The 27,905-nt window shown below is 37.1% G+C and overlaps 1 protein-coding gene across 3 annotated transcripts in view; it reads right to left on the bottom strand.

Annotated features, from left to right (window-relative positions):
- The window catches only part of PACRG (parkin coregulated), a 260,907-nt gene that overhangs the window by 97,823 nt on the left and 135,179 nt on the right, over window positions 1-27,905 (bottom strand). The window contains exons 4-5 of one of the 3 annotated variants that reach the window (XM_081943468.1): window positions 20,446-20,595; window positions 18,259-18,380 (exon numbers count right to left, since the gene is read on the bottom strand). The exons of 1 other annotated variant lie outside the window; for it this stretch is intronic. In XM_081943468.1, coding sequence (XP_081799594.1) covers window positions 18,367-18,380; window positions 20,446-20,595 — 164 coding nt within the window. In that variant the 3' untranslated portion in view covers window positions 18,259-18,366. Of the gene's footprint in view, window positions 1-18,258; window positions 18,381-20,445; window positions 20,596-27,905 lie in introns of those variants that run through there. One more of the 3 variants, XM_081943467.1, reaches the window with a different exon arrangement.

The following is a 27,905-nucleotide window of genomic DNA, read 5'->3' as shown; positions in this document are numbered from 1 at the left end:
TTTTAATTGACTCTTCAACTGGAATGCATCATCCTAGCATCCAAATGTTCCAAAATTATTTTACCAAGTTTTTCCAAACTTTTTCATTATTAATATTAGTTGGTAATTTAAGTATTATACACAGTTTAACCACACCTGGGGAATTTATTTTAGTTAACTTATCAATGTTTCATCACATGTGCATTCCCCTCCAGTTTAATGAAGACTCAACATTAGCTCCTATTAGTCTGACCAAATGTTTTTAGAAAGGGGATGGGATTTTACTCTGACATTTATATAATAGATTTCCTATGATATAGTCCAGCGATGGCGAAACTTTTTTGGCTCGCGTGCCATAAGTGGGGGGGTGCGAAGGGGGGTAGTGTGCGGGTGTGCCACACCCATAGTGCAATGCGTGACCCCCCCAGTGCGCATGCGCATACTACAGGCGCGACCCCCCATTTTTTGCACACTTTTTTTGCCCTCCCCAGGCTCCAGAGGCTTTATAGGAGCCTGGGCAGGGTGAAAACAGCCTCCTCCGCCCCCCCGCCCCCCAGAAGCCCTCCGGAGGCTTCGGGGCCCTTTAGGACGCATCCCTGAAGCCTCCGGAGCAATCAAAACGAACCTCCGAGCAAACCGGAAGTGACTTCCGGTTTGCTCGGAGGGTCGTTTTGAGCGCTCCGAAGGCTTGAGGGACCTTCAGGACGCTTCCCTGAAGCCTCCGAAGCAGTCAAAACGACTCTTGGAGCAAACTGGAAGTCCGTTCCTGAACTTCTGTTTTGCCCGTAGAGCCAGTTTTTTGCGCTGCGGAGGCTTCAGGGAAGCTCCTAAAGCCTTCGGAGGACCTCTGGGGGGGACGGGGGAGGCTCTTTTTGCCCTCCCCAGGCTCCTATAAAGGCTCTGGAGCCTGGGGAGGGCGAAAAGTGGCTTTAAAAAAGGGTGAACTCAGCTGGCCTCGCATGCCCTGACAAATGGCTCCGTGTGCCACCTGTGGCATGCGTGCCATAGGTTCGCCATCACTGATATAGTCAAACAGATAATGGGGGAAAGGAGTACCAAGTAAGAATGAAGTTAAATATTTTAAAAAGTTTCAGGAAAAGTTCATATAACTAGAGCTCAAGGCTGTTTATCATTCTCTGTGAACTTCTCAACCATAGTCATGTAATTTAGCTGAAACTGTCATATACTTTAAAAGAAATGGCAATAAAGATATAAATAAATAGCTTTGAAACATTGCTTAACTTTAACGAGAGGAAAACCAGAATTCAATATTCATTCAAATGAAAGCTCACTATACTACTAATAATTTATTCAGCTTGTTTTCTGGATATATGTGTAATTTAGTCTCTACACTCATGTAAAAAAAACTTTAGTATACTGACAGAGATTCAAAAACATTTATCCTAATTTCAATTTAAGCCTGGGTTGATATATAAATGTAGAACTGTAGAATGTAAGTCCTTTGTCACCCCAAACCAAGATTTGAAGAACTTTAGCTATGATTAATATATGAATGATAAACGTTCTACTTTGGCAGATTGTTACAAGTGTAACTATGGTATCATGGCATTCATATGATTACAATACTATGAGAAGTAAGTTTCCAAATGGGTAAACCTGTTATATTTTTGCCGCAAAAACTACAAAAACAGCCTCCAGGCAGCGTTAAGTCTTGCTTTAGGTTTGAACCTTTTCAAGTTAGAAGGCTGAGGTAAGCTGCAATTCGACTTGTTCTCTTGAGTTATTCTGCCTTGAATTTTCCTGTGGCGAGTTGTCCTATGGCAACTCGCTGGGGTGAGTCAGCTGTGGCGAAATGATTGGGGTCAGCTGGCCAGAGCAAGCTGGCCAAGGCCAATTGTCCCATTCTGCTCTTTGGAGGCTGAGAAAGTGTTTGTCCTGATGCCCTGATGCTCTGCGTGATGTTGTTTGATTCTCTAAGTAGTGTAGCACAGATGTCAGAGAATAATTAGCATTACTTTGCATCTGTGAGAGGATTTGATTCCATCATGATGCCATGATATGCAATTGCTGGTTAGTAGCTCTTTTCAGTGATGTAGCAATTGGGAAATAAATTCAGGCCCACCTTCCAATGATTGTGAAGTGGAAATATCATTGTGCAAAGTGGGTTTGAGATCATAGACTGTAAATTTGAGGGATTTTAACTTGGAGCTGTTGGTGATCACATGTGATGTTCTATTGTGCTTTCTTTTTCTGGATCTGTCTTGCAGAAAAGAACACTGTTCCTATTCCTGGCAATCCACATGCCTCCCTGGGTCTGCTTTTAACTTTATTTGATCCCTTAGTTATATGTCACTGTTGGATAGGTCTGAACAGATGAAGTACCATTTATGCATCACGCCTGATACAGAAATAGAAAATTCAGCATATGGGGAAGCATTCACTGGGCCAACCTTCATATCTAGCCCTCATTGTGAATCAATCGGTTGTTCTCTGATAGAAATGGACTATAGAAAATAGGCAACAAGTACCTCTCCATCTGTCCCCATGTTTAATTCCTTGTGATTACATAATTATGCTCATCTAAGTTCAGACTTAACATCCTCTTTAGAAAAAAATAGAATGTATCAAATTAGTGAAATAGTTTATGTAACTGATTTTACAGTATATGTTAGTTTAAGATTCTCAGTTCTGTATCATGACAGACCTGTACAAGCAAAATGGGAATACTATAAAATGCTGTTCTTGAGTTTGTTCCAAATTTTGCCATATCATGTCCACAGTGGGTAGCTGCTGTACTGCAATGTCTAAAACTCCTTTGATATATAGATGGACATTTAGTTATTGTAATGTTTATTTCTTGCCCAACTAATGTTATTACCTTTATTTAGGGAGTAGCATTGCATGTATTTGTTTCTCATTTTATGCTTTATTGCTGAAACATTTGAGAACAATCACTTTAGTTTAGATTTTGATGCTACGTTAGGTAGAGAAATCTAACTAGATAATCAAGATCCTAGAAAGATGATTTCTAACTACAATTCCAAACAGAAGGGAGAAAAGCATTAAAAAATATGTTATGAGTTACCAACTTTTCTTGAGTCTTTTTTTCTGACACAAAATAATTTTGTTTATACATTTCCAATTTGTATTAAATAAAACAAAGAATAACCATAAGAGCTGATTTTTTTCTAATAATTATTTTTTATCTTATGAAACTATTGCACAAAACTCTGGGAAACTGTTAAGAAACCTTTTAATATTTTGTTTCCCCATATCTCCCAGAGAACTGAATGACCCCCCTACTCTGCCTTTGACGAGAAAGTTTGAGACCCTTCCCTTCATTCCATCTTGTCTATCGCACTTGCCATTTATCTTCATATCCTTCTCTTTTATTTATTTTATTGTAGTCTCTTTCTTTGATTGGTGTGAACCATCCAAGGTTGTTGAGCAATGGTTGGTGTACAAGTGTAATAAATTTGAGCATTAGTATTGCACAAATTTTACTTGCAGTATTAATTAATTAAATACAAATACAGTTACACACATATTGCAAACTGCTCTCATTTTTCATTATTGTCCTCTAACAATCTTATCAAGTCTCTATAATTAGTGCAGCAGACTGCATAACCCTGACTGTGCCCCAAGCACCATTCTTCACCAGTGCATGCTCCCACTGGAACAGAATACTTTTAATGGAGCAGTAGAATGTACATCAAAAGATACGCTGATTTTTTAAAAATAGCTTGTGACTTCCTGCTTGCAGTAATAGTTCTGAGGCGATCAACATCTGCATGGAAAAGCAAATCATGTCTGTTTTTGTTGTTTGCTTTAAAGCTACCAAGGTCAATTAGTAGTAGCTTTGTATGTAGAGTATATAAAACATGTAATGTAATTCTCAACAGAAATATATTCTTTACTTTATGGGGTGAGGTGGAAAGGATCCTTTGACATTTATAACAAGGTTTTCTAGATGTTATTACATGACTCTATATTATATTATAATCATTCCAATTTAACAACAGTTTTGTATATTTCATTATATTTAAATATACATATATTTATATTTAAATGCATACTGAAAACAACAAAAAACAATAGTGTACTCTAGTGCATCATTTGAACTTTTACAAGCTCAAATTAAGAGTGCCCTGCGCAGTCCTGAGCTTGATGAGAAAATTGGAAAGAGGATCAGGGCAGTCACACTAAAATACTGTAGTTCAGGAGATATTTAGCTGGTTAGAAGGTTATACAGGCCTCAAAAGTTACAAATTGAAAAACACCCAAGTAAAGAACTAAACAACAGAGTACCTTCTACTACACTGTAAGCAACTTCATGGGTTTTTTTGCACACATGTGTTAAGGTAAGCTGCAGCAATAGTGATGATACGAAATAATACATGAAAGGAAAACAAGAACCAAGTTGATCATTGTGAACCAAATAGTTTTCAAACATAACAAACTGAAAATTTGAATGGTGTGTATTAATCATTTGGGATACTGTACTATAGGCTGTGATCAACAATGCAGGTGATCTGTGAATTTTTTAAAAAATGATTTACTCTTAATCAGGCTTTGAGTAGATACAATATGTTTTAAGTTAAACATGAATGAACACGGCACAGAATTCAATAAAGCAGTTTTAAGTGACTAAGGATGGATCCAACATTACATGAGCAAGAGTTTACCTATGCAATGAACTTTCCACTGAGCGCTTTCTAAATTTGTTCCAAAGGTTTGGAGGTCCTTTCGATTCAACTCTTAAGTCTGAAGAATTTTCAGAACACAAAGGTAGGACAGTTGTGTTAGCGACTTAATGAACTTTTAGGGATATCTCTCTTCCCCTTCATTTCTGCCCTTCCTCTCTTTCCATATTTGCTTGATCTCATCTCTTCCACAACACTTTTAATGTGCAGGTGAAGGAGGCAATTACTCCATTCTCTGAAAGATCTTCATATTCTAATTTCAAATGGGATCATTTTTTCTTCCATATAATAAAGTGTACAAGTTAAAACCTAAATAAAAAAGACGTGCTTTTATCTAAATAACTACATTTTACAATAATTTGAGCTGTGGAGGAGGAATCAGGAAGGTCCTTTTCTATTACCTATTGAAAAGTGAAGGTGATTCATTTCTGCATTATGTACTAAGCAAAGCTAAAATACGAACATTCATTTTTGGAGTTTTAATCTTGCTCTCCTCCTCAAAGGCACTGTAATAAATCATGCACAATGGTCTATTACAATTGAAGTTTAAGAAAGTGCAAAGAAAATGAAGGAGTAAGAAATGGGTTACTATTTTTGAAAACACCGTATCTTTGAAGATAAAATTTCATTTCCTGTAATGGTATCAGGTATGCCACAATATATTTATTAGAGCAGACCTGTTTAAAAGATGTCTCTTTCTACAGTGTCTGCATTTATGTGATTCCATTGCTTTCTAAATGAAAAGGAATTCAGGAGAACAAATTCTTAGACCAGTAGTTTATGTGTATGCCAATGGAGAACTATGTGATTTTGAATGTTAGCAATGACATTTTTGTTTAGGTATTAAATGTATTTTTCTCTAGAAGTATACAACAGGGCAAACCTTTAGAAGCCTGTTAGAAAGGCAACCTATTATTGTTAAATCCTATAGATAGTTTGGGATTTTAAGGGATTTTTGTTGATGCAATTTATTTGGATATTTCATCACCTTAAAGATAAACCCTTAAGGATGCCGACGGAGCCAATGGAAGGGTCTCCTGTCAGGCAGCAGCAAAGGAGCTCTGACAAAAGGACAAGGGAGAAAGTCCTTGCTCCCTCTGTCTGCCAGCGGCTGCTGGTCAAACATCCGAACAAGTGCTTCGCCAGAGCTGCGTGTGGTACGGGGAGCAGTTTACCCTCAACAGCCTGCTCCTGGAGATCAACGTGAATCACACAAAGACAAAAAAAAAAAAACCCTAAACTAAACTAACGTACAAAAAATACACAATGAAATAAAATAAACCAAAGTGAAGTAAGCTAAGCTAAAGGTTGGAGAGTCCAAGCCAGATGTGGGTTCCTACCGGTTCGGACCGGTTCGGCCAAATAGGTAGTAACTTGGTGGCCTGGGTCGCTGGAACCGGCAGCGACTCAGGCCTGCCATGCACCCAAACCGGTTCCCTGGTCGCTTGTCCCACCCACCCATTCTACCCAGTCCTTCCTCACCTCCTGAGCGGTTTCTCTGCCTAAGCTGCCTCCTCCTGACTACAGGTAAGTCTTGCTAAACCCCCCTCCCCAGATCTTGCTGCCCCCCCCACTGTCCCCCCCATGCTCGCAACCTTCCCTTCCCCTGCCCCTTCCAGGATCCCCATGACCCCATTTTGGCTGCCAAGAGGCTTCAGGCAGCCCTGCTAGGCCCAAAATAGGTCATGGAGGGTGCCCAGCAAGCCTCTCTGCAGCCCCCTGGGAGCAAAAACAGGAGAAAGAAAGAAATCCTCACCATTTGGGAATCACCAAATGCATGGAGCAGAGGTCTGCAAACTTGGCAACTTTAAGACTTATGGACTTCAACTCCCAGAATGCAGCTCTGCTGGCTGGAGAATTCTGGGAGTTGAATCCACAAGTCTTAAAGTTGCCAAGTTTGAAGACCTCTGGCATGGAGCTTGAGTTCAGAGCTTATTGAAAGTGCTGCTAGCTATCCTTGTTCAGGCTAAGTTAATCAATAGTGGAGCTCTAAGAATGCTAGATGGTTAATGAGTATGTTCTCTGTTTCAAAATGTCTGGCTTTTCTTCCTCCTACCAAAAACCTTCTGGGATTCTTCATAGGAAGGGGGAAAGGGAGGGAGGGAGGGAGGGAGGTAAGGGATAAAGAGTGAAGGGAAGGAAAAGTGAATGAGATATGGATGGATGGATAGAGGGAGGGAGAGAGAGAAGGAGAGAGAGAGAGAAAAAGGGGAGGAAGGAAGGGCAACAAACCTGGCATTAGATGCAGCTTCAGAGGATGCTGTGAAACAGCACAGGGCTGGAAGGGACCTCAAAGGTCATCTAGTCCAATCCCCTACTCCAGCAGGAGACCTATATCATCTTGATTATTTTGGTGCCTCTAACACAGAGGAGAAATTCCCAGAAATCCTCAGGCATTGCCAATATCTCCCCACTAGTAAAAAAAAAAACCTAGAACAAAAACGCTCACCCAGTCATATGACTGCCAAGCCACTCCCACCTGGTCACATGACATTATTTAAAAAAACAGATGAAATCTGATTCCCACCCATCACATGACCACCAAGCCACTCCCACCCAGTCACATGATTGCCAGGCCACGCTCACAAAATAAGCCATGCCCAAAGAACCAGTAGTAAAAATTTTTGAAACCCACCACTGGTCCAAAAGACTGCTGGAACTCTCTCAACTGCATTCTTATCGGGCCAGACTGAGTTGAAAAACTGTCCTCAGTAAGGAGCAGGAGGTGTGGCCAAAGAAATTGAACTCAGTCCTTGGGCAGATAGACAGAAATTAACTCATGCTTGGACTCTCGAAGCAGTGCACAGGAGAATGCCTTAATTAATCTTTCTTGCATACAGGTAGCAAAAAAAAAAAAGATTACAATGGCAAAGTATATGAGCATGTAACTATCAGTTCTCAGATATAATAGAAACAGGAAATAACTGATTTTGGATATTAAATAAGAAAGATTACATGGTACAATGGGTTTCAGACAGTTCTGGATGATGGCAAATGTTTTACAACTGGCTGTCTAGAAAAACAACAGCATCCAATGTCTCAAGTGCTGCCACCATATCATGACACTAGCTGCTGAACAGATGATTGGCACACCAGCTCTAATGGTTCAGTTTGCTCTCAGCTGGCTTGCAAAATTCAAGAAAAAAAATAAGTCAGTGCTTATGAGCTTCTACAAGCCTGCTCCAGCAACCCATTGATTGATTGATTGGTTGATTTCCTGCAGTTATTTCATTACCAGACTAGATAACATAATCAGTTCATGGTAGGTGAAGTTTGCTGGTTATTTATATAGAGAAGTCTATATAAGCCCTATCTGTCTGAATTTCTTCCTCGGTGCTTCCCTGATTAGAATGCTGTTTCTTCTTTGCTTATCTCATGCTCTTTCTTCCTTCTCCAGCTATTGGTTGCTCAGGAGGATGTACTTTGGGCTGTTTGTTTCACTTGTTGAGTTCGGGCTACATTTTTTAAATGGTATGTAGATGGAGTTTATCTCCGTAGGTGGTTGATGGGTGATTTGCATTACTAATTTGGCCAATGTCACCCTCTCATGCATTGATAATGTTACCTTATCTGGTAAAGAAAGATCTGCAGGAAAACAACCAAGTGCAAAGAACACCAAGAACCCTACTGTTCAGTCTTTAGCTACATTTATTCTTTTCTGCTGGAGCTTTCTGAAGCACCATGAGAATAACAACTATAGGATTTCTATCTATTTACACTGTCTGTCTGTCTATTTGCCTGCCTGCCTGTCACTGAAGACTGGGTTTTTGCTCATAAAAATTAAACCTGTTACACTCCTGAAGGTACACCATCTGAAGAAGCACTTGATATGTCATACAGCAGCTAACAAAGCATCACATATCCTCATAATCCCCCCAAATAAGAGTTTGTATAATATATACAAACATACAGCATCATTATATTCCTAAAACAACTGTGTTGTATAATATATACAAACAACACAATTGTTTTAGGAATATAATGATGCTGTATGTCTTGAAAAATAATAATGAATGAGTGGAAACATATAAAGACTCCAGCAGCTATTGGTTAGCTCTTTTATGATAGGTTAATTTTGAAACAGAGGACTACAACAGATGGAAATAAAGAGATGTATTAGATCTCTAACAAAAGTAGACATGACCTGCTGTGAGCAAAGACTGTTCTACATTAACCTTTCCGAAAGCCAAACAATATCCAGGTGTTCTTTTTTTATGTAACCATCATTTAATTTAAATAGACAATATAGAGGAAGTAAAGAAATGCTGGAGAGGATAGGTAGACACAAATCCATACAATTATAGTGCATTTTTTTCATAATGCAGTATTTTTTCATACTTTAATTCATTTCTTAGGTGTACATGCAATGCCGCTGGTGTAGAATGATTTTCAAAGATTCAGAATATAACGCAAAGACCATCACAAGAAGAGGATATTCAAATTTATTTATAATAAAACATTTTCACACCTGATAACCTTTTGCTTTGGCATAAAAAAAGAACTTTAGAAAACTTTCTTCCCAGGGAAAGAGGAGGAGAGAGAGTAGGAAGGGGCTGAAGAAGAGAGGAGAAAAGAAGAAAGTAGAGAAGGGAGGGAAGGAGAAAAGAAAGGGAAAATAAGGTGATGTTAAAATAGGTGTATGGGATGGTAAGGAAAGCAACCCAGAATGTATATTCTAACCTTTTCAACGGAATAATAAATGTATGATAAATGTAAAGAAGAACAGTAACTATATGAATGTATACCTAGAATTGTATGCAAGAGAATAAAAAACTTGCCTCCCAGATAAAATTGTATGAGGAAAGGAGAGCCAGACAAGATTCATTCTACATCAATCTTCAAAAACAATAGTAAATACCATAATTAGCAAACCTCTGAAATAGAACGATTTTGAAAACTTGGATATAAACTTTTGTCTATATTTGGCAGATTTAAGTAAGGCCAAATTTGTATTGCATATATTTTTCTGTTTTAATACACTTTGAAATCCAGAAATAGAAATAAGAATGTTAAATAAATATCGCTAATCAATTCAAGAAGCACAACTGATGTTTTATGACCATGACAAACTGCCCTTAATTTAGTAGTACATATTATATTTACTAACTCCTTTACCACATGCACTTATTCCTTTGTAGGATAAGACTTGGATAAAGTGTGTAAAGGGATCAGAGAGCCCTGGAAATAAGACTGTGACACTCATGAATACTCATGCCATCTCTCCTCTTTATTAAAACATACAGGTAGAACTCCTTGACTTATGACCACAATTGAGCCCAGGATTCATGTTGCTAAGCAAGGTAGTTATTAAGTGAGTTGTGTCCCATTTTATGACTTTTTATGCCAGAGTTTTTAAATGAATCACTGCAATTGTTATGTGAATCTTGCGGTCATTAAGTGACTCACCCTGACTTTGCTTGTCAGAAGCCAGCTGGGAAGGTTACAAAAGGTGATCACATGACCCCGGGACACTGCAGCCATCATAAACAACAGTTGCACCATCCCAGGGTCATGTGATTGACATTTGCAGCCTACTCAGAAGGCTTCTGACCAGCAAACTTAATGGGTGAGGCCAGATTCATTTAATGACCACATGATTCACTTAACTGCAGTGATTCACCTAACCCTGGCAAAAAGGTCATAAAACTCAATAATCTCCTTGCTTAAAAATGGGCATTCTGGTCCCAGTTGTGGCCATACTTTCAAGCATCAATTCTATCAACCACCCTCCAAAGATTGCCAAAGTCGCAGCAAAATATCTACCATAATATGTTTGAATACATATAATTTTCTCTCTGATTTGAAGAGCCTATACATACAGAAGGTTTGGATGTAATTAGGACTACTTGTTGTAGCTGAAAGACTAATCAAGAACTTAAATACAAAATGGAAAGTTTTAAAGAAAAATGAAACACAAGATAAAAGAAAAAACAGAAAGCTGACATTTCTTTAAATGATAATTATTTTAAGAAGCTACAAAAGTTTGCCTCAGAAACACAGCAGCAGTTGGTTAGCAAACAAAGTATTCAGTGCTAAAGAAGTATCAGAGTATGAGCTAGAAAGAGCAATCAAAATGCCCAAGAACTACAGAAATAAACAAAATATTGCTTTGGTTTAGAACGTGAGTCTGTGTGTTTGTGTGTTTGTGTATGTATATATGTATGTACGTATGTACAGACATACACATGCACATACATATACATATACATATACATATACACATACATACATACATACATACATACATACATACATACGCAATTACAAGCAGAAATGTCATGAGACAGAAATGTCTCATGTCTCTAAACAGAAATGTTTAGAGAAATGGATTCTCTAAACTTTTGGGTCCAAAAACTAAGTCTTTAAAACAAATGCTAAAGCATATGAAGCATTCAGTAGACAAGCTCTAAGGTCCTCTTGAGCATTTAATGGGAATGGAGCAGAGGAGATATATGAATATCACATTCTCCAGAAATGCAGAATCCTTTTTCTTACACAACGGGGAAGCAAGGTAACAGATCTGTCCTTTGCCACCATTTCCCTCAAAATAGCCAAAGTGTCCATGACTTCATAAAAGGGCAATGATTGCAAAGGTGGTCTGAATGTGAAATCATCTGGGGATATGCCGCCTCAGAAATCGCACAAGGGATATGAAAGTAGGGATCCAGAACAAAATTTAAAAATTTAGCATTGGAATTTAGCAATGATATACATTAGATGAGATTTCACTCTGATATCATCAATTTCGGTACTTCTCCCTGGCCTATAGTCAGCTTTGTCTTTTTAAAAAATTGCAATCTAGGTGTAAATGCAGCAAGACCAATTTTTCAGAGCTTAGCAATTTTCACAGAAATATTCTCCCTAGACTAAAAGCTTAATTGGGTACATTAATTCAAGATATGTGTGACAAATAAATGCAACCCATTTGAATCATTAAATGAAGACAATGTTTTGGTGCAGATTTAACATAGAAAGATGTCACTTTAAGAACTGTAACAAATTTGAAACCATATGTCCCTGTAAAATGTAGCATATTTGTTTACAAACATTAATAAAATGTGAAGAACCATGCAGAAAATAAACATAGATTCCTGTAAATCACTTAACCTGTTTTCCAGAAGGCATTCTAAAAGGAAAGTGCCATCATATAATAAATCAGAAAATGTTAAAAGATTCTCCTGGGAAATATACATATGAGGAACACAGTCGTTGCTCAATGTCCAAAGATAAGACGATGGTAAAGTTATTTTCATGCAGAACACATTAAGGTTGAAAATGCACAGAACTTATGTAAATGATATTCTGAAGCTGAAATCCTGAGGACATTTACCTTTCTGTCTACCTATCCAAAGGCCATCATGTTGAATGAAAAAAAAATACTGTACTGAACTGCTTTATAAAATATCAGTTACATGCAGCCATGTGTGCAGAAACATTCAATTCAATAGTATTAGCTCCTGCTTCTTTTTAAAATACAGACTGCACATTTTTATGCTTTTTCTTTATTACTGTCACCATAAAGATGGACTGCCACCTAAAATAGCTGCCTAGGGCCCCCACAATTTGGTGACAGCTATGACATTAATGCAGACGTACACCGAAAAGCTTGCCACACATGATCTCCAACAAAGATCACACAGGACTCCAAATAGAAATTGTGAGGAGAAAGATATAACTGTATTAATCACAGAATGATAATATCTAGCTCTTATACCTTCACACAGTCTTAGATGATCGTGTCAGGTTTTATCAAAGGTGTTCTAACAATCAGTGAAGAAGCTAGTTTCCTCTGGTTCCTTTTGATTTGGGGATCTAAGGTCAAGATGCTATGTAATTTACTAACTCTGCCAACAGCTCTACTAAAAGTATGGATTATTCAATAGTTCACACATCCCAATATGCACGGTTTATTTAATCATGGTTTACTGAGCAACACAATTGTCATATTCACAGAACACAGTGTTCATTTGCAATGATTTACAAACACCAAGGTCTTGGATCACATAAATTTATAACACTTTTGTTTTAAAATACTCTGTGTACCAGGTTTGTCTAATATATTTTGGATACCACTTAACCATTTGCAGAGGTTGTTCCAGGACTTACTTTTTTTTAATAACTCCACATTTCATATAACTTATGTTATCATTTTCAGGATTTGTGGGAGACTTAAGAAATTTGAGATTACATGGACTGTATAATTTCAATTATTAATAATGTATTGAAGTGTGGCTGCAACTGGAATTAAGCTACTTCCTTAACTATAAAAGCTGCAATTGCTAGTGAATGAAAGGCAGAAATGATATTTAATTACCCCTTCCTTCAATGATAGGGCAGAACGGAGCAATTTCTCTGCTTGCCTGCTGATCTTATCTAAAGAGTTGAAGGAAGAGACGATTTTCCCTTATGTATTTATTAGGGCTTTGCCCAGGTTCAAAAGGGTGATTCAATTTGAAATAGATTCACTCAAATCACTCCTTCAAACTGAATCATCAGATTGATTCAAGGCATCAAGTCAGTTACTTCTGGATTGGTTCAGTGAGAATTGAATGCAATCTGGCGATTATTTCTGTACTTATGCAGCTTTACAAAATCAAAATATCAGTATGGCTGTCTTTCTATATCGGGACAAAACTGTTAAGTAATACAATTGATTCTTTGATATTGACATGAATCAATGAATTTTAACATCTCTAAATCCTGCCTATGGCAAACCGGAGGGCAAGTAGGCAGGCTTGAATTAATTCAGCTCCTCCTTCCTTACCTCTCAATTTATTTGTCTGACCCATAGCCTAGTCTCTGCTATTCTCTGTCTAGTCTGTTGTTATTTAGCTCTTTCGGTCTCTTCTTTCTTTCCTTCATTCCATTGTGCCTCTTCAAAAATCTTGTCTTTATGTTGTTGTTTTGACTTGTCTTCTACTGAATCTGTGAGTCTTAGTCACTGCACAAATAACAATGTGTGTTTGCTATCAGACTATTACACATGACACCTATATAGTATTGATTGATTATATAGACAAAGATGATAATTATCATGTTTTGGATATAGGCAAAAGTATAAGTCCATAATGCTTGAAAAGGTGGAACGAAAAAGACGTAGAGGTCAACCAGAAGAAGTTGAATGAAATCAATTACAGCAGAGATGGGTGGATTATTGGAAGAACTGAAGGATTAAATTGGGGACAGATAATCCAAGAACAGTTCTATTTACGTGGTCACTAATGATGGTATATAGTCCAATCCAATCTAACCCCATCCCATCCTATCCCATCCCAATAAAACCTACACACATCTTAATAGCAGTATATAAAATGCACCATCCACAAAAGAGGCTAATTAACCTGGCCAATGAGCTATGCCAACAGGTCTGCTAACCCAAATGTAGACAGAGGGTGGTGATTTCTATAATTTTAAACATTTAATTTAAAAAATATTTTTAAGTTAAACTAGTAGACTTCTTAGATAGAGGCTGATTCATTGTCTTAAAGGAGTTGCAGTGGGACTACTTCAAAATATATTGCCTGAAAATGTTGAAGCTACCTGGATAAATGTTGAAGCTACCTTCTACCTTTGGGAGAAGGGCGGCATATAAATCCAATAAACAAACAAACAAACAATAAAGTTTTGTAACATTAAAGCCTTCAGAAAGATTTAGATTTGTGAAAGTTTTATTCCAGTCTGCCCTAAAGTAAAGCATCTACAGATCGAGTCCGTGTTTGTGTATCTGTATGTATGTTCTGTATGTACGCCTATGTGTTTTTATATATTTTCTGTGTTTTATATGCCCCATTGTACGCCGCCCCGAGTCCTACTTGGAAAGGGAGCGGCTAATAAATTCAAACTTATTATAACTTATTATTGAATGCTTTCAGATAATAATAGCCTATGGGCAAAGATTTCATGATATTAAATCCCAAGTTAGTTCGAATTACAACTTGTTGCTTTTGAATATTGTTGTTTTGGTTGAAAAAGAGAGGAGAGAAGATGGGAGGGAGAGAAAGAGAGAGAAAGAGAGTGAGAGACATAGAGGATGAGAGAGAATGTGTCTATCAGTTGTGAGACTCTTTTTTTTTTATTACCAGTTCTGTGGCATGGCTTGGTGGGCGTGGCATGGCTTGATGGGCATTGCTTAGTGGGCATGGCTGTAGAAAGATACTGTAAAATCTCCATTCCCTCCCCACTCCAGGCGAAGGTTACTTGAAAATCCCCATTTCCTCCTGATCAGCTGGGACTCGGGAGGCAGAGAGTAGAGGTGGGGGGCAGAGCTAGTCAGAGGTGGTATTTACCAGTTCTCTGAACTACTCAAAATTTCCACTACCGGTTCTCCAGAACTGGTCAGAACCTGCTGAATACCACTTCTGGTCTCTATATAACAGAGATATACAAAGTAATGCAAACTTCAGTTTGGGGTATTTAAAAGGCTTGTATACTAATTAATACCGACCTTACAATGCCTGTAAGGTACAAATGAAGGACTTTGAAGTCACTAACTAATATCATTCGACCTTCTGCATTTATCAGAACTGTCTTAAATAACTGTATGTAGTTGAATTTATTGAAAGGTTACACCTACTTTGACTCCACTTACTCTCTATTTTCTTTCGTTCGGTTACTTAAAATGCTGAACACATTTTAATTTGGCTTTTAACACATCACAAGAACTTGTTAAGTATTATTAACTTTAAATTAATCACCACTAAGTCAGTTCTGTCTCATGCAGACTAATACCATATTCTTATTTAAGAAATTATCCAGCAATTACAAATTATACAGCAAGAATGGAAAGTGTTTAGCTCTTTGAATGTATTAAATACAGATACTTATGAAAGTTGAGTAAAATTAGAATCTGAAACCTACTTAAATGGGAATTTAATCCTGTTATGCAATTGGTTTTCCCCTTTCTAAGTTATACTCCCAATTTGACTCACTGTTTGCATGAATTTACTACAAATCAATACAGGGAATAATTTCAATCACAAATGATACCCATATGTTATGGATGGGACCTGGCAAGTATGTGTAGCTGGGAAACAGACCCCACTTTAAAAAAAAAAAACCAAGCGTGCCTTCGTTACTTCCTTCCAGGATACCCTATGTATAGCAATTCTAGCAGCGTGTGTGTGTGTGTGTGTGTGTGTTGTGTCTCTCTGTGGGTACGCGGTGTGAGGAAAAAACCCAAGGATGACCTTTCCTTACTAAGGTTGAAAGGGCATTCTCCTTAACTTCCATTTGCATCTTTGATAGTTTGGGTCTAGGTAAAACAATAGTGGGCATAAGAAAGCTAACTTTCTAATGTAACGTTGGTAGAACCATGACCTTTCCTGGACTATTCCTTTTGTTAATTAGAGCAAAGGGCTTAAGCTTGTCAATGACTCATCTGCTCACCCCTGTCATTTCTTTGTTATCCAATAGGAGTTGGATCACCCGTTTCTCGGGGTTTTGCCCTAACTTTCCCATTTTTCCCCAAGGCAGAATTACATTGGCTAGTGATAATTTTGTTTCCGGAAAGAAACCTCTTATCAAAAGAAAAGGAGACCCTAACCTTTCTGACTAACTTCGGCTATCTTGAATTTCAGCTAGTTCTTCCTTTGTTCTGTTGCTCTTATCTTTTCATACTGAAGACATTTAGAAGAAATGTAGATCTTCCTTTTTGCATCTAACACTGACCTTCTAGGACCAGTAATGTACACAAGTTGTACACCTTCACTTTTTCCCAATCTAATCCAAAAATATCCAATTTCTTCATTTAGTGATACCTGCAATTAAGGTACCATCTCTTAATACACGTATACTATCTGAAAGATACACCTTGCAAACCCATCTCTCTTTGCTATGTCTTTCTTCATTTTAGCAAGAATCTCTGTTACTCTTTCTGCCTTTTTCTTATAGCTGAACACTATAAAAAAGTGAATCACTTCCTTAAACATCCCCTATTTTCTCTACAACTCTTTGAAATTCTTGCCTCTATCTTGTGCCCTATGTTCAGACTAGGCTTAAAAATATTTTCAAAGCAATGAAAATAATATGAATAAAGTATTTTGACCACCTTAATTAGAGGACTTGGCATCTGAATTAATAGGGGTTTTTTTTTCATTTCACATCTATTCCGTCCATAAGAAACCATCTTATCCTATTTGAACATTTATCCATCTAACTGATATCTCCTACTTGGATTTGGTAATAGATTTTTATAGAATAGGGAGTTCCTAAATCTAATATAAGTTGGAAAATGCAAGGAATTAATCCTGAGACTTTTTTCTCTAATAGAGCATGTAACATCTTTATTGGCATTACAACAGACTATAAATATATGTTTTCCTTGCTATCCATATAGGAATATAACTGAGAGCATGTGGAAATGTTGTAAGAAAAATAAAAAATTAAGGAGGCCAATTGATTAATGAATGTATTAATGACTTCAATTGATTTAAATTCAATATAACTTGTTTTTATATTATGGTGTTCAGGAGCAGAGTGTTGGGTCAGATCAGTGTTTCCCAATTTAATACTTGACATTCAAATCAAATCTGTGTTGTATCAATTGGGATTGCAAATCTTCTGTAACCACAAAGGGAGTCTCTGACCATGTCCACGTGACGCACTCAACATGATTTAAGATATTTATCCAGCAAATGCATGCAACAGTAAACCCAACTGGCTATTCCCTGCCTCTTCTGCCAATACTTTTTTTTTTAAGTTTGTGGCAATTCAAAAATCAACAACAAAAAAGACATGCCATTGCCTGATGGAGTGAAGGAAGACTGAATCATTCCCCCTTAACTTTTTAAATCTTGCGTTTAGTTTGCACATATCTGGGAGGGATGAAATCAAAGTGAAGAGCAGAGATATCTGCAGGGAGAGTCTGCTTCATGCTCGCACTTGCCACCTTGACCACAGATTAAGACCTCATACATAATTAAATAACACATTAGAATGGGGTTCACTAAATTGTGCTTGTAGGCTATAATTAAGATGCTCTACAATAGCACATGTTCAGAGGATCTACTACTATAAGTGAAACAATTTTGTGTTTAATTTGTGTATGAACATTGTCATTGTCTCCCACAACCTAACAAATGAAATAACCTGGATATTACTGCACATTTTCATAGTAAGGATTTCATAGATTTATTTGTGAAAGACATGTATATATTATAAAATCCAGGATTTATTGAATCGTCCCTCTTGCCTATTTCACATATTGTTTATCTCCAACAGACCTTACTCTGTTGACATTCAACTTTTATTGTATGAGTCACCATTTTATTGACCAACAATAGTGCCTGTTTTAGGAGATCAAGAGGAAAACAGAACAAAATGATCAAATGTATTCCTTTTTCATCTGTGCTGTTTTCTGCCTACAAATGAGATCTATAGGGCTTTATTTTAAAATTCTGCATCATTTAATCTGCACAGCATTTCACAAGCTATAATTGATCACTTTTGAATAAAATATACTGATGACATAAAATGTTTCTTCTTTTTAAAAGCTCATAAAGACATTATGACTGCTTTTATTTGACAGCATATTATAGTTGCTAAAGGACAATGCTGATGTTTGCATTCATCTGACAACATTACATTTAAAAACATATACACTATGGTACAGCTATCTAACACTTATCAAAGTAATTTCTGCTCCCTCCGCTGATGTTAATATCCATTCAGCATGAGGCTTGATGGAATTTTATGTTAAGATTTGAAGGCATTGTTTGGTCTCTTTTCATCTTCTGTTTTCTGCATACAAAGCATTAAAACATATTTTACTTTTTCTTGAATATTTAACTGAAGTGACTTCATGGATTTACATTTAAAATATAGCATTACAAGACTCTTGCTACTGTAGTAACAACAGCAGACGGTAAATACTTGTGTCATGATACAGTTCAATATGAAGAGATCTTTAAAAAAACTGATCATACTTTATACTGTATTAATTTCAAGAAAGACATTGAAAAATATATCATACTGTTGACAACAGGCTTAATTCATGCCTCAGGTACAAACCTATGAAAATTGAATGTTAAACCAGGAAAGGTAGCTATTGTGCTTTCGCTAGATGATAATGAGAAGATAGAATGGTAATACAATACAACAAAGATATACCTATTATAGAGCCATATTGCCTTTTTGCATAATTATAATTATTTCATCAGAGTAAATCTGTATTGCAGTCTGAAATATTAATTTCTAAGCATAAGCTTTGGTAGTTAAAAGTTTCAGAACAGCCAGTTAGAATTTGATGTGTGATTCATAAAATTGTTCTCTGTAAGAACCATTAAATAAACACTAATTATTTGAAAACATATTTTTCAGAAAAACAAAAAAATATTCTGTGTATGATTCAAAACTTAGAGACTATTTGCTACAGCATTAATTCACATTCTTTTAGCTATATCAGATATTAATCTCTAATTGACATGTTGCACAAATGTAGTTTCTGCTTCATTAAGAAGATTTTCCTCACAACTACTGCTAATGCATTAGAGATATTTTTAATAGCCCATAAATCATTTTTTTAATCTATAAAGTAAGTTTGACCAAAAGAATAACATATACTGTGGCAATATGAGTTTTAAAGGATGATGACCAATGCAGCTATTATTAAAGTTTCTCAACTTGCTACTGAAATACTAGAGATTTGAGTTGCCAAATCATACAATTGATTAGCCTGCTTTGTAATCATGATACCTTAATGTGCTTCAATGTGTAAAGAGAATCACAGAATAATTTTTCAGCATTTAACCCATTCATATTATATGCCATATAATAAATATTTTTTACAAGAATGATAAAAGGCAAGCAGGTAGGTGCAGGCATATAAAGCTTCCTTCGTTTTAAAAAGTCAAGAAGTTTTTAAAAATACACACTTGGAGTCTGATAGCCAGGACATATTTTTTTTTACTGAACTCTTCTGTTTACCCACATCACCAAACTGCTTGACCATTTTATAATGACATTTTAAATGAGCACATTGCATTCGAAACAGAATCAATCAATTGCAAGTACTATAATGGTATTATATCGAAGTTGCTTCTACTCTAAACTAATAAAGCTGGAAATCACCACACTGTCTTGCCCCAATCAATGCAGGTTATGAAGAAAACCAAAGGCTTTCATTCCAGTCATAGGGGCATGAATATCCCCCATGGAGTGGGGGACCCCAGAAAATGGATAGAACCTGTTCGTTTCAGCCTTGCCAAATTCCTATGGGGAGCAGCAAAGCTGACAAGGCATTTTTCTCTTGAAGGTTCTGTTAGTTATATTCAGCTCACTGGAAGTGGGGAATGAAACAGAGGTTCCCTTCAATGAGAAGCCTTTCAAACTAGCTTTATAATCGCTCAGCTAATTTAAAAAAAAAGGTGAACTGCAAATAAATAAATCAATTCAGATCTCAAATGGGACTGATATCCAGAGCAGTGACAAATCCTTGTGTGGAAGTACCCAACCTTCAAGCCAAATTAAGAAGTGAATGCTTAGATTGTTTACTAAAGACGGGGGGGATACAGTCTACCAATGCATTTAAAGAATGCTACAAAACTGTATAACTTCAGTATAATTACTGGAAGATCATAGAATTGCTCCAATGGTTCGGTAATGTGTTGAATAAGCTCTGCATGTAAGAAATAATAAATGCTGGTGTTAATTTCACAGTATCCCTGGAGAATAAAAGAACAGAAAGTGCCAAGTATATCTTACTTTGTATACTATAGTAAATTCTTATTACATTGTTAATCAGCCTTGCCTCAAACCTCCTTTATAACGAAGGATTTGAAGACATGGCATTGCTAGGATCACTCACCATTCTTATTCTTAAAGATGTTTAAAATAGGGAGAATCTGACGATAATAGGGCACTAAAGCTTCCCCCACCATATCAGCTGACACCACCAGGTGCTGAAGGACTTTGAGCGTGATGCAGATGACCTGTCGGTTTCGAAGGTTCAGCGCATCTTGGATGAACAAAAAGAGACAAGCAGAAAACAGAAGAATTAATTTCAAGAATGTAGAGGGGAGGGAAGAAATTCTCTAATGGACAAATTTAATTAAACTGTACTCTGCAGGGGATTGTAAGTGGGCCTTTATTAGCCTGGCTTTGAAGGAAGCCAGAGATGGATTGCAGCCCCAATGTTATAAAACACCGCCTTGTCTGAGGGTTATTTGTTCCCACAGTTTGTGCTGACTCTTCGGTAACCCCAAGAAAGCAGCTTATTATTCCTTCTTGTTGTCTGTCCTACTGGTTCCTGCCACCCCCACCCCACTCCCCCTAGAAAGAGAAGAAAGAAAGAAAAGTGGGGGGACCCATCATCAGTACCATTGGGACTACGGGAATTGAAAAGGCAAAAACATGAAGGTTGACGAGACATTTTACTGTAACATTTGGACTGTTTATTTTTTGCTTGCTTAGCAATCATTTTATTCCTTTCAATTAACAATTGGTACTATTTGGAGAAAAGAACAACGATAGGAATGTTTACAAAGAAAAGCTTGTAGGCTTTTTTTTTTTAAAGACTAACTGATAAATAAGGATTCTATCCTGCCTACTTGAGAATTTTTTGTACAGTGTCAAGCTGGATTTTGTTACTGAAATCAATGACACCTTTTGTCCTGTTCCATTTCAGATTTCATTCCAAAGAAAAGAATGCTGTATTCTCCATTGTATTTCAAATTTACATTTTCAAATGTGAATTTAAATTCAAATTTCTTTATGCTCCTGCTTCCCACGCCAACATTATACACTAGAGAGTAAAGGCTCCAAACTGTAGATTGTTATGAAGCTTCATTACATATAGCAGTTGCACAGTTGCGAAGTGCAAAGTCCCCAACCAACCAACAAAAACTTTCATCACATTCTGTCTATTACAGATGTCAAGTTCCAAAAGAAGACTAGGAGGGATAAATAATGCACAAATGGAGAAGCATGAATACCGTGAATATAGAATGGGATGGAAAGAAAGAACTGCCAAATTTCCTCCAGCTCCCAGGCTCTCCTTTTCCTTGTCCTTCACTCTCATCCTTCTGCCTTTTTAACACTTCTCTTGATTCTCTCACAGTAATGCAAAACCTAACTATTAGGTAAGCCTAACTTAGCAATCTCTTTCTCTGCACTGTAAGTTCAATTGCCAGAGTTTCCCCCTCTGCCAGGAATCCATTCCCAAATTCAACAATCAATCAAATAGGCTGACAAAATCCCAGCAAAGTTGCAACCGCGGGAGTTCTCTGATTATTTAACAACCATCCTACTACATGCAGCCTGTTTATTTGTATATATTTGAAGATTTTTCATTGCCTTCTCCCTGTTAGTTCACCAATCAAGTCTGAACTAATAGGGATTGGCAATTTCTCAATTACGCCTGGCTTTAAAATGATAGAAATGCAGTTTTCTATGTTGGAAAACATGCCATATTTTTGTGGAATGTAGAATTTGGGAAATGCTAAGAAGAGTTGCCCTTTACCCAATTTCCCTTAAATTATGGGTTCGCAATGATTTAATTCAAACCCATCATTTTGAAGAGAGGATCATTAGTGAAAGAACAGGACAAAGCTTTTTACTAACAGTTCCAATAGGAAACCTCTAGATCTCTATTATGGAAAACTAGAAAGCTCTAAACAGTTTGGTGGATGCAATACTTAATTCAAATATACAATGTGGAATGTTTTTTGTAGTGTTGCCTCCAGTACAATATTAAAAGATTAACATAGCCTTTGGCTCAAACAGAAATGTGCACTCCTGCATTTAATTAATTCAGAAACATTAAGAAAATATTTTAAAGATGTTGAATTCTTTGGCTCATCCATTTCTCTATAGCCAATCTCTTTAAAATAACCGTTTTCTCTCTTTGAGTTCAACTGAGTTTTTACCCTGTTGCAGTAGAAATATTTCAAAACATGGTGCAGATTAACAGTCAGCTATTTTCAATAAAGCTGGTTCATTTCTAACTCAATAAATAAGTATTGTGCTAGTTGAAAATGCAATAAAGCTATATTTCCTATATTGCACTGGCTGAAATTGTGATGAAGCTCCATTTCCTTAGATGGTATTAAGCTGCAGTGTAATACCTTCTATTACTGTGACTTCTTGGATTTTTTTCAAGCATCACCGAAAATGAATGAAATGTGCACTTTGTTTTGTTTTCTTTAAAAAAATGCAATGACATCTATGGATTGGAGAAACAGGCAATTTTAAATCATGGCCTCCCACTCTTAACTGCTTGGTAGGGAAAGGAGCCCACAGAATATCTAGCTACATGAGTGAGAAGCACATCTCCCCCCACCCTGCATTTTTTGAATGTAAGTTTTATCCAGCCAAATTGCTGGGTAACGTTCTTCCAAGACAGCCTTGGAATCTCTCCCATGGCTGACACAGATTCAGAATCTCTAAAGAGCATCAGTTAATCAAGCAGCAGCATTAATATAGGAAGACAAGTTAAACAGCTCTTCTAGCCAGGAGCTTCATCAGATACCATTTTGTTTGCTTTTTATGCTCTTAAATTTACTCTGTGAATTGTGTTGTCAGATACTTTGCAGGCAGAAAGGAAAATATACATTTTCCAGACATTAAAAATATATTGTCACAGATAAAATATTTTTATACGTAATAGATTATTTTAAAATCTCCCTGGAACTTTCATTTCAGAAAATTCCAACAACCTGACTTAAGCTCAATTATAGCTGATGATCACAGAATGTATGCATCTGGTTCCTTATCCTGGTCAAGCAACAAGGTCACTTCTGCATCACTGATGGCTATATTGTTGAAAGTATGCCCATCTGCAAGCTGGAAACCCCTACTATAGGGGCCAGATCATTAAAATGTGTAGCTTGGGGTTGAGACTAAAGGAGTACAATAATGATTAATTTGAAAGAGGAGCCAAAAAACAGATGTTGACAAAGAGGGATGGGAAAGATCTTTCGACTTTCGACTAGAGCCATGGTGGCGCAGTGATTAGAGTGCAGGCTACTTCTACTGACTGCTGATTGCCAGCAGTTTGGCAGTTCAAATCTCACCAGCTCAAGGTTGACTCAGTCTTCCATCCTTCCGAGGTCGGTAAAATGAGGAGCCAGATTGTTGGGGGCTGAGTCTGTAAACCACTTTGAGAGGGCTGTAAAGCACTATGAAGCGGTACTTAAGTCTAAGTGCTATTGCTATTGCTACTTCAGGGCTAACATTTGGAAAAGCCCGCCTTGTTATTTCACCGTTAACATTTGCATGAATTTTACACTTATACTGCCCTTTGAATCTCATTTATGTATCCTAGTTGGTGCTCCTCTCTATCCAATGTCACTGAAGGGGTGCTTAATATTTTAAATTATAGAGACAAGTATGTATAATACTTTCACTCCCCTTTTTTTAACACATTATCGAAAAAGAAAACACATTTATATAAGTCATGTGTGTGAGAAATTGTGTAAACACGTGTGATTCAGTCTAAAGAGCTTTTGCATTAAAAGTAAGTGAAAAGGCTCACTGTGGAACAATAGGCAAGTAATGTTACCTTTTTTGTCAGATTTTGTCATTTTGTTCTTCATAAAGCCTTGTTATTGCTACATGTTCCATAACTGAATTATTATAACTGGGTTGAATTAACTTGTAATAGCTTCGCATTGAGTAAACCTGGGGTGGTATGTGTCTTCCTCACTCTTGAGACCTTTACCAGAGGCCTGGGAATCTGAGGGTTTTGCACAGGATTTTAGCTATTCCTAGCACTGCATTCTTCCTGGATAGAGATCTCCACTGTTATTCCTAGGCTCTGTTGGAGCCATTCTCCCACCTTAGTAGTCACAGTCGCAAGTGTTTATGCTACCACTGGGAGCACTTTGGCCTTTTCCTCCCACTTCCTTCCCAGTTCCACTATCAGGCCTTGCTATTTCTACAAAATGCCAAGATAGATAAAATTTTTGAGTTATCATATGATCTTGAATTTTCCAGTTATACTTCCCCCCCCCTCAAAACTTTAGTTTTGTCACAGTTGGTTTGGCTACTTTAACAATACTTGACTAATGTTTCAAGTTGGTATTTCAAATCTTAGCTGGTACATGAAAGAAAGGACAATGTCATCTGCGTAGAGCAAAGTATACATTTTGCTTTTGGCTAAACATGGGCAATGGCTATCAACCTGAAGTAATGCAGTCTCCAAATCATTAACTTAGACCAGTGGTGGCGAATCTTTTTAGCACCGAGTGCCCAAACCGGAATATATGTGCATGCGCCAGAACTCCAGAAACCCGAAGACCAGCTGGCCGGTATGCACATGCCTGGTTTTGGGGTGGTTTTCAGGCTATTTTCAGGCTCATTTTTGGGCTGTTTTCAGGCTGTTTTCTGGACTGTTTTCAGGCTGTTTTCTGGACTGTTTTCAGGCTGGTTTGGGGGGACTTTTGGGGGCCATTTTCAGGCCATTTCAGGCTTTCAACCTGAGAACAGCCTGAAAAAGGCCCGAAAAACAGCCTGTTTCTTAAACCAGAAGAGCAGCTGGCAACAGCACATGTGCCCGCAAAGAGGGCTCTGTGTGCTACATCTGGCACACGTGCCATAGGTTTGTTATCCTAGACCTAGACAATATGGGGCAACCAATCACCTTGTCTCTCACTCTTGCCTCATTGTTAGCAAACCTTTTCTTCTACAAGTAATATGCATTATATTGTGCTGATATAAAGCCTATATCATAAACATAAGATACCTGTCATGAAACAATTTTTTTTAACTGAACCCCAAATTTGGTGCTATTTACAAAATGAAAAAGTGGCCTTGAAATCTAAAAAAAAAAGAATAAATAATTTGCCTTTTAGGAAAATAAAGTATTTTCCCACCAGGTAAATTAATATAAAGTATTGGTTAGTTCTTGATCCATGATGTACTGAAAATGCATTTAAGGAAGCACATGAACCAAAAGAAAATAAAAATAAATTAAATACAGAGAAGTTAATGAAAGTAAAGCATGTTTTATGTTGTGTGACTTATACCCAACAGCAGACACTAGTCAGGAATAGATTTTTCTGCCACTTATTTTACTGAGACTTCCAGAAAAACTAATCTTAGTGAGTCTGCAGTAATTCCAGCATATACAGGCAGCCCAAGATAAATGAACAACTAAACTCGATTGCTGTCATTCTTAATTAACCAATAATAAAAATAATAACCCAATGCACTTTGGAAATGTTACATTTAGCACCATCAGTTTCAAAATATTGTTTCAAAATCAGGACATATTACAATGTGTATTGGGTTTTTTAAAATAAAAGTCCAAGGCAAAGGCTTGTATTTTGTGCAAACTAGCACTTATCAAAAACTCCAGATATTCTGCTATAGGCCTGATAAGCTGCCTAATTAAATCACCAAGTTATTTATCAGGCATGTAATCTAAACAAGGCAATGAGCAGTTCTGACAATAATTCTTCATGTCAGTAGAATCATAAAAGGGCTGTGCTAGGGAGAAATTATGGCCATGCCGACTGAGACAATGAGTGTTATTGTTAAAGATATCTACAGGCCCCAGTCTGAGGAAGTTGAGTTCTCCTGACAGCCCAGACTGCAGTATTGTAAAAGTTTCTTGAGTCCTGCTTCTGAGGTGTCAATAGGTGGATTTTGTGTTCAAAACACTATCCTCTTAATAGGTTTTTCCACCTGTGATCTGAGCAATGGGCTTGTCCTAGCAGAGTCTTGTCTCATTGCGATCCACAGCTTCTGATTTTCTGGACTTAACACCCAAATGTGTGCATAGTGTTTCTCTCAATAGAGAGAAGTGATGGGCTATGCTATTCTCTTGAAACAGAAGCCTCCACCCATTTCTGCCCTCCTACAATTGGCAAACAATATGAGGTAGCCTCACTGCAGCCACTGCAGTTTCACCTCAGCCTCCCTAAGGTCACTGCCATGGCTGTGGTAGCAGAGACTAATCTGGCATTCCTAAGGCTTCCTGTTGGAGGGAGCCTCATTCTACTACATACCATTGCATGATAAGGCATCAGAAAATTGCCCTTATAGGAAAGAACAGATTATGCCATGGTCTTCCCCTTTCACAGCCCTAGTATACCAGGTGCCTCTTTGATTGGCCATCCATTTTTTTTCCTCTAGCATCAACCTGGCTATTAGCCCAAAGGTACTATTTCAAGAGACAAGTGGAATGTCTGTTTTTTCTTTGAAGACATTTCGCTTCTCATTCTCTTAGAACTGAATAAGTTTCTTGGATGAGAAGTGAAACATCTTCAAAGAAAAACTAGAAAGCCCAGTTGCTTCTTGAGAAAGCACCTTTGGGCAACCATGACCTGGATGAATCTCTATAGACATCTGGCTATTATCAAAAGCATATCAGAGCATTGTAGTAGCTTGTTCATGAGAGGCAGACCAAACCATTCTATATTTGCCTATCTAAAGTATAAGATTGAGAAACTGTCTTTGGGGAGAGGCTCTGTGCTTTTACATAGAAAATGGGTAATCTATTAGCATTTGTATGTTGTAAAAGCTGTGCACACATAAGTAGAATAATGTGTTTCATTTTAGACACATCAACATATTTTAAAATGTTCAACATTAATGTTTTACATATAGTCTTCAACTGAAGACCATCTTTTTAGTGTTTAAAGTTATTGTGATTTATGATGTGACATTGCACTTAAGGCCATCACAGTGTCTCTATGGTCACAATATCAAATTTTGGGTACTTGGAAATTAGCATGTATTGATGATGGCTACAGCACCCTGGAGGGGTGTGTGTGTCATCTAATCTAAGCCAGATTCATTTAACAACCATGGCACAAAAGGTAAAAGCAGCAAAACTCACTTAATGACTGCATCACTGAATGACCATATCACTTAGCAAGTTCTAGTCCCAATTGTGGTTGTAAGTTGAAGAGTACCTGTATTGAATCCAAATCCTGGCATATGTCAAAAGAAGGGTCATTTCACTGTCTCCCAAATAATGCTTGTGTCCTGAAATCATAGTCTGAGATTCAAATACAATCGTGAACTATGATCAATACACCAAGATCTATCAATTTGCATTATATTGAAGAAGGAAAAAGGGAAGGGTATGCAAGAATAATGCAGGCAGGCAGTAGCTCTCGCTTATTTTTCGGAACACAAAGAGGTTTATCAGAAATAGAACATTATCTCCTGATGAGGAAAAACTTGACTTAGAAAGAAAAATAGCCAAGCTACTCAAAACAGTAAAATAAAAAAATTGAGATACTACAACTATTTTGCTTTTACAGTATTTTCATATCTTAGTTTGAGGAATATAAAAAGAAGAATGAAAAGAAGTTTAAC

The sequence above is a fragment of the Natrix helvetica genome (assembly GCF_964273705.1).
Source record: "Natrix helvetica genome assembly, chromosome: 2".
Lineage (NCBI taxonomy): Eukaryota > Metazoa > Chordata > Lepidosauria > Squamata > Natricidae > Natrix > Natrix helvetica.
This window is presented reverse-complemented; position numbering and strand designations above follow the sequence as displayed.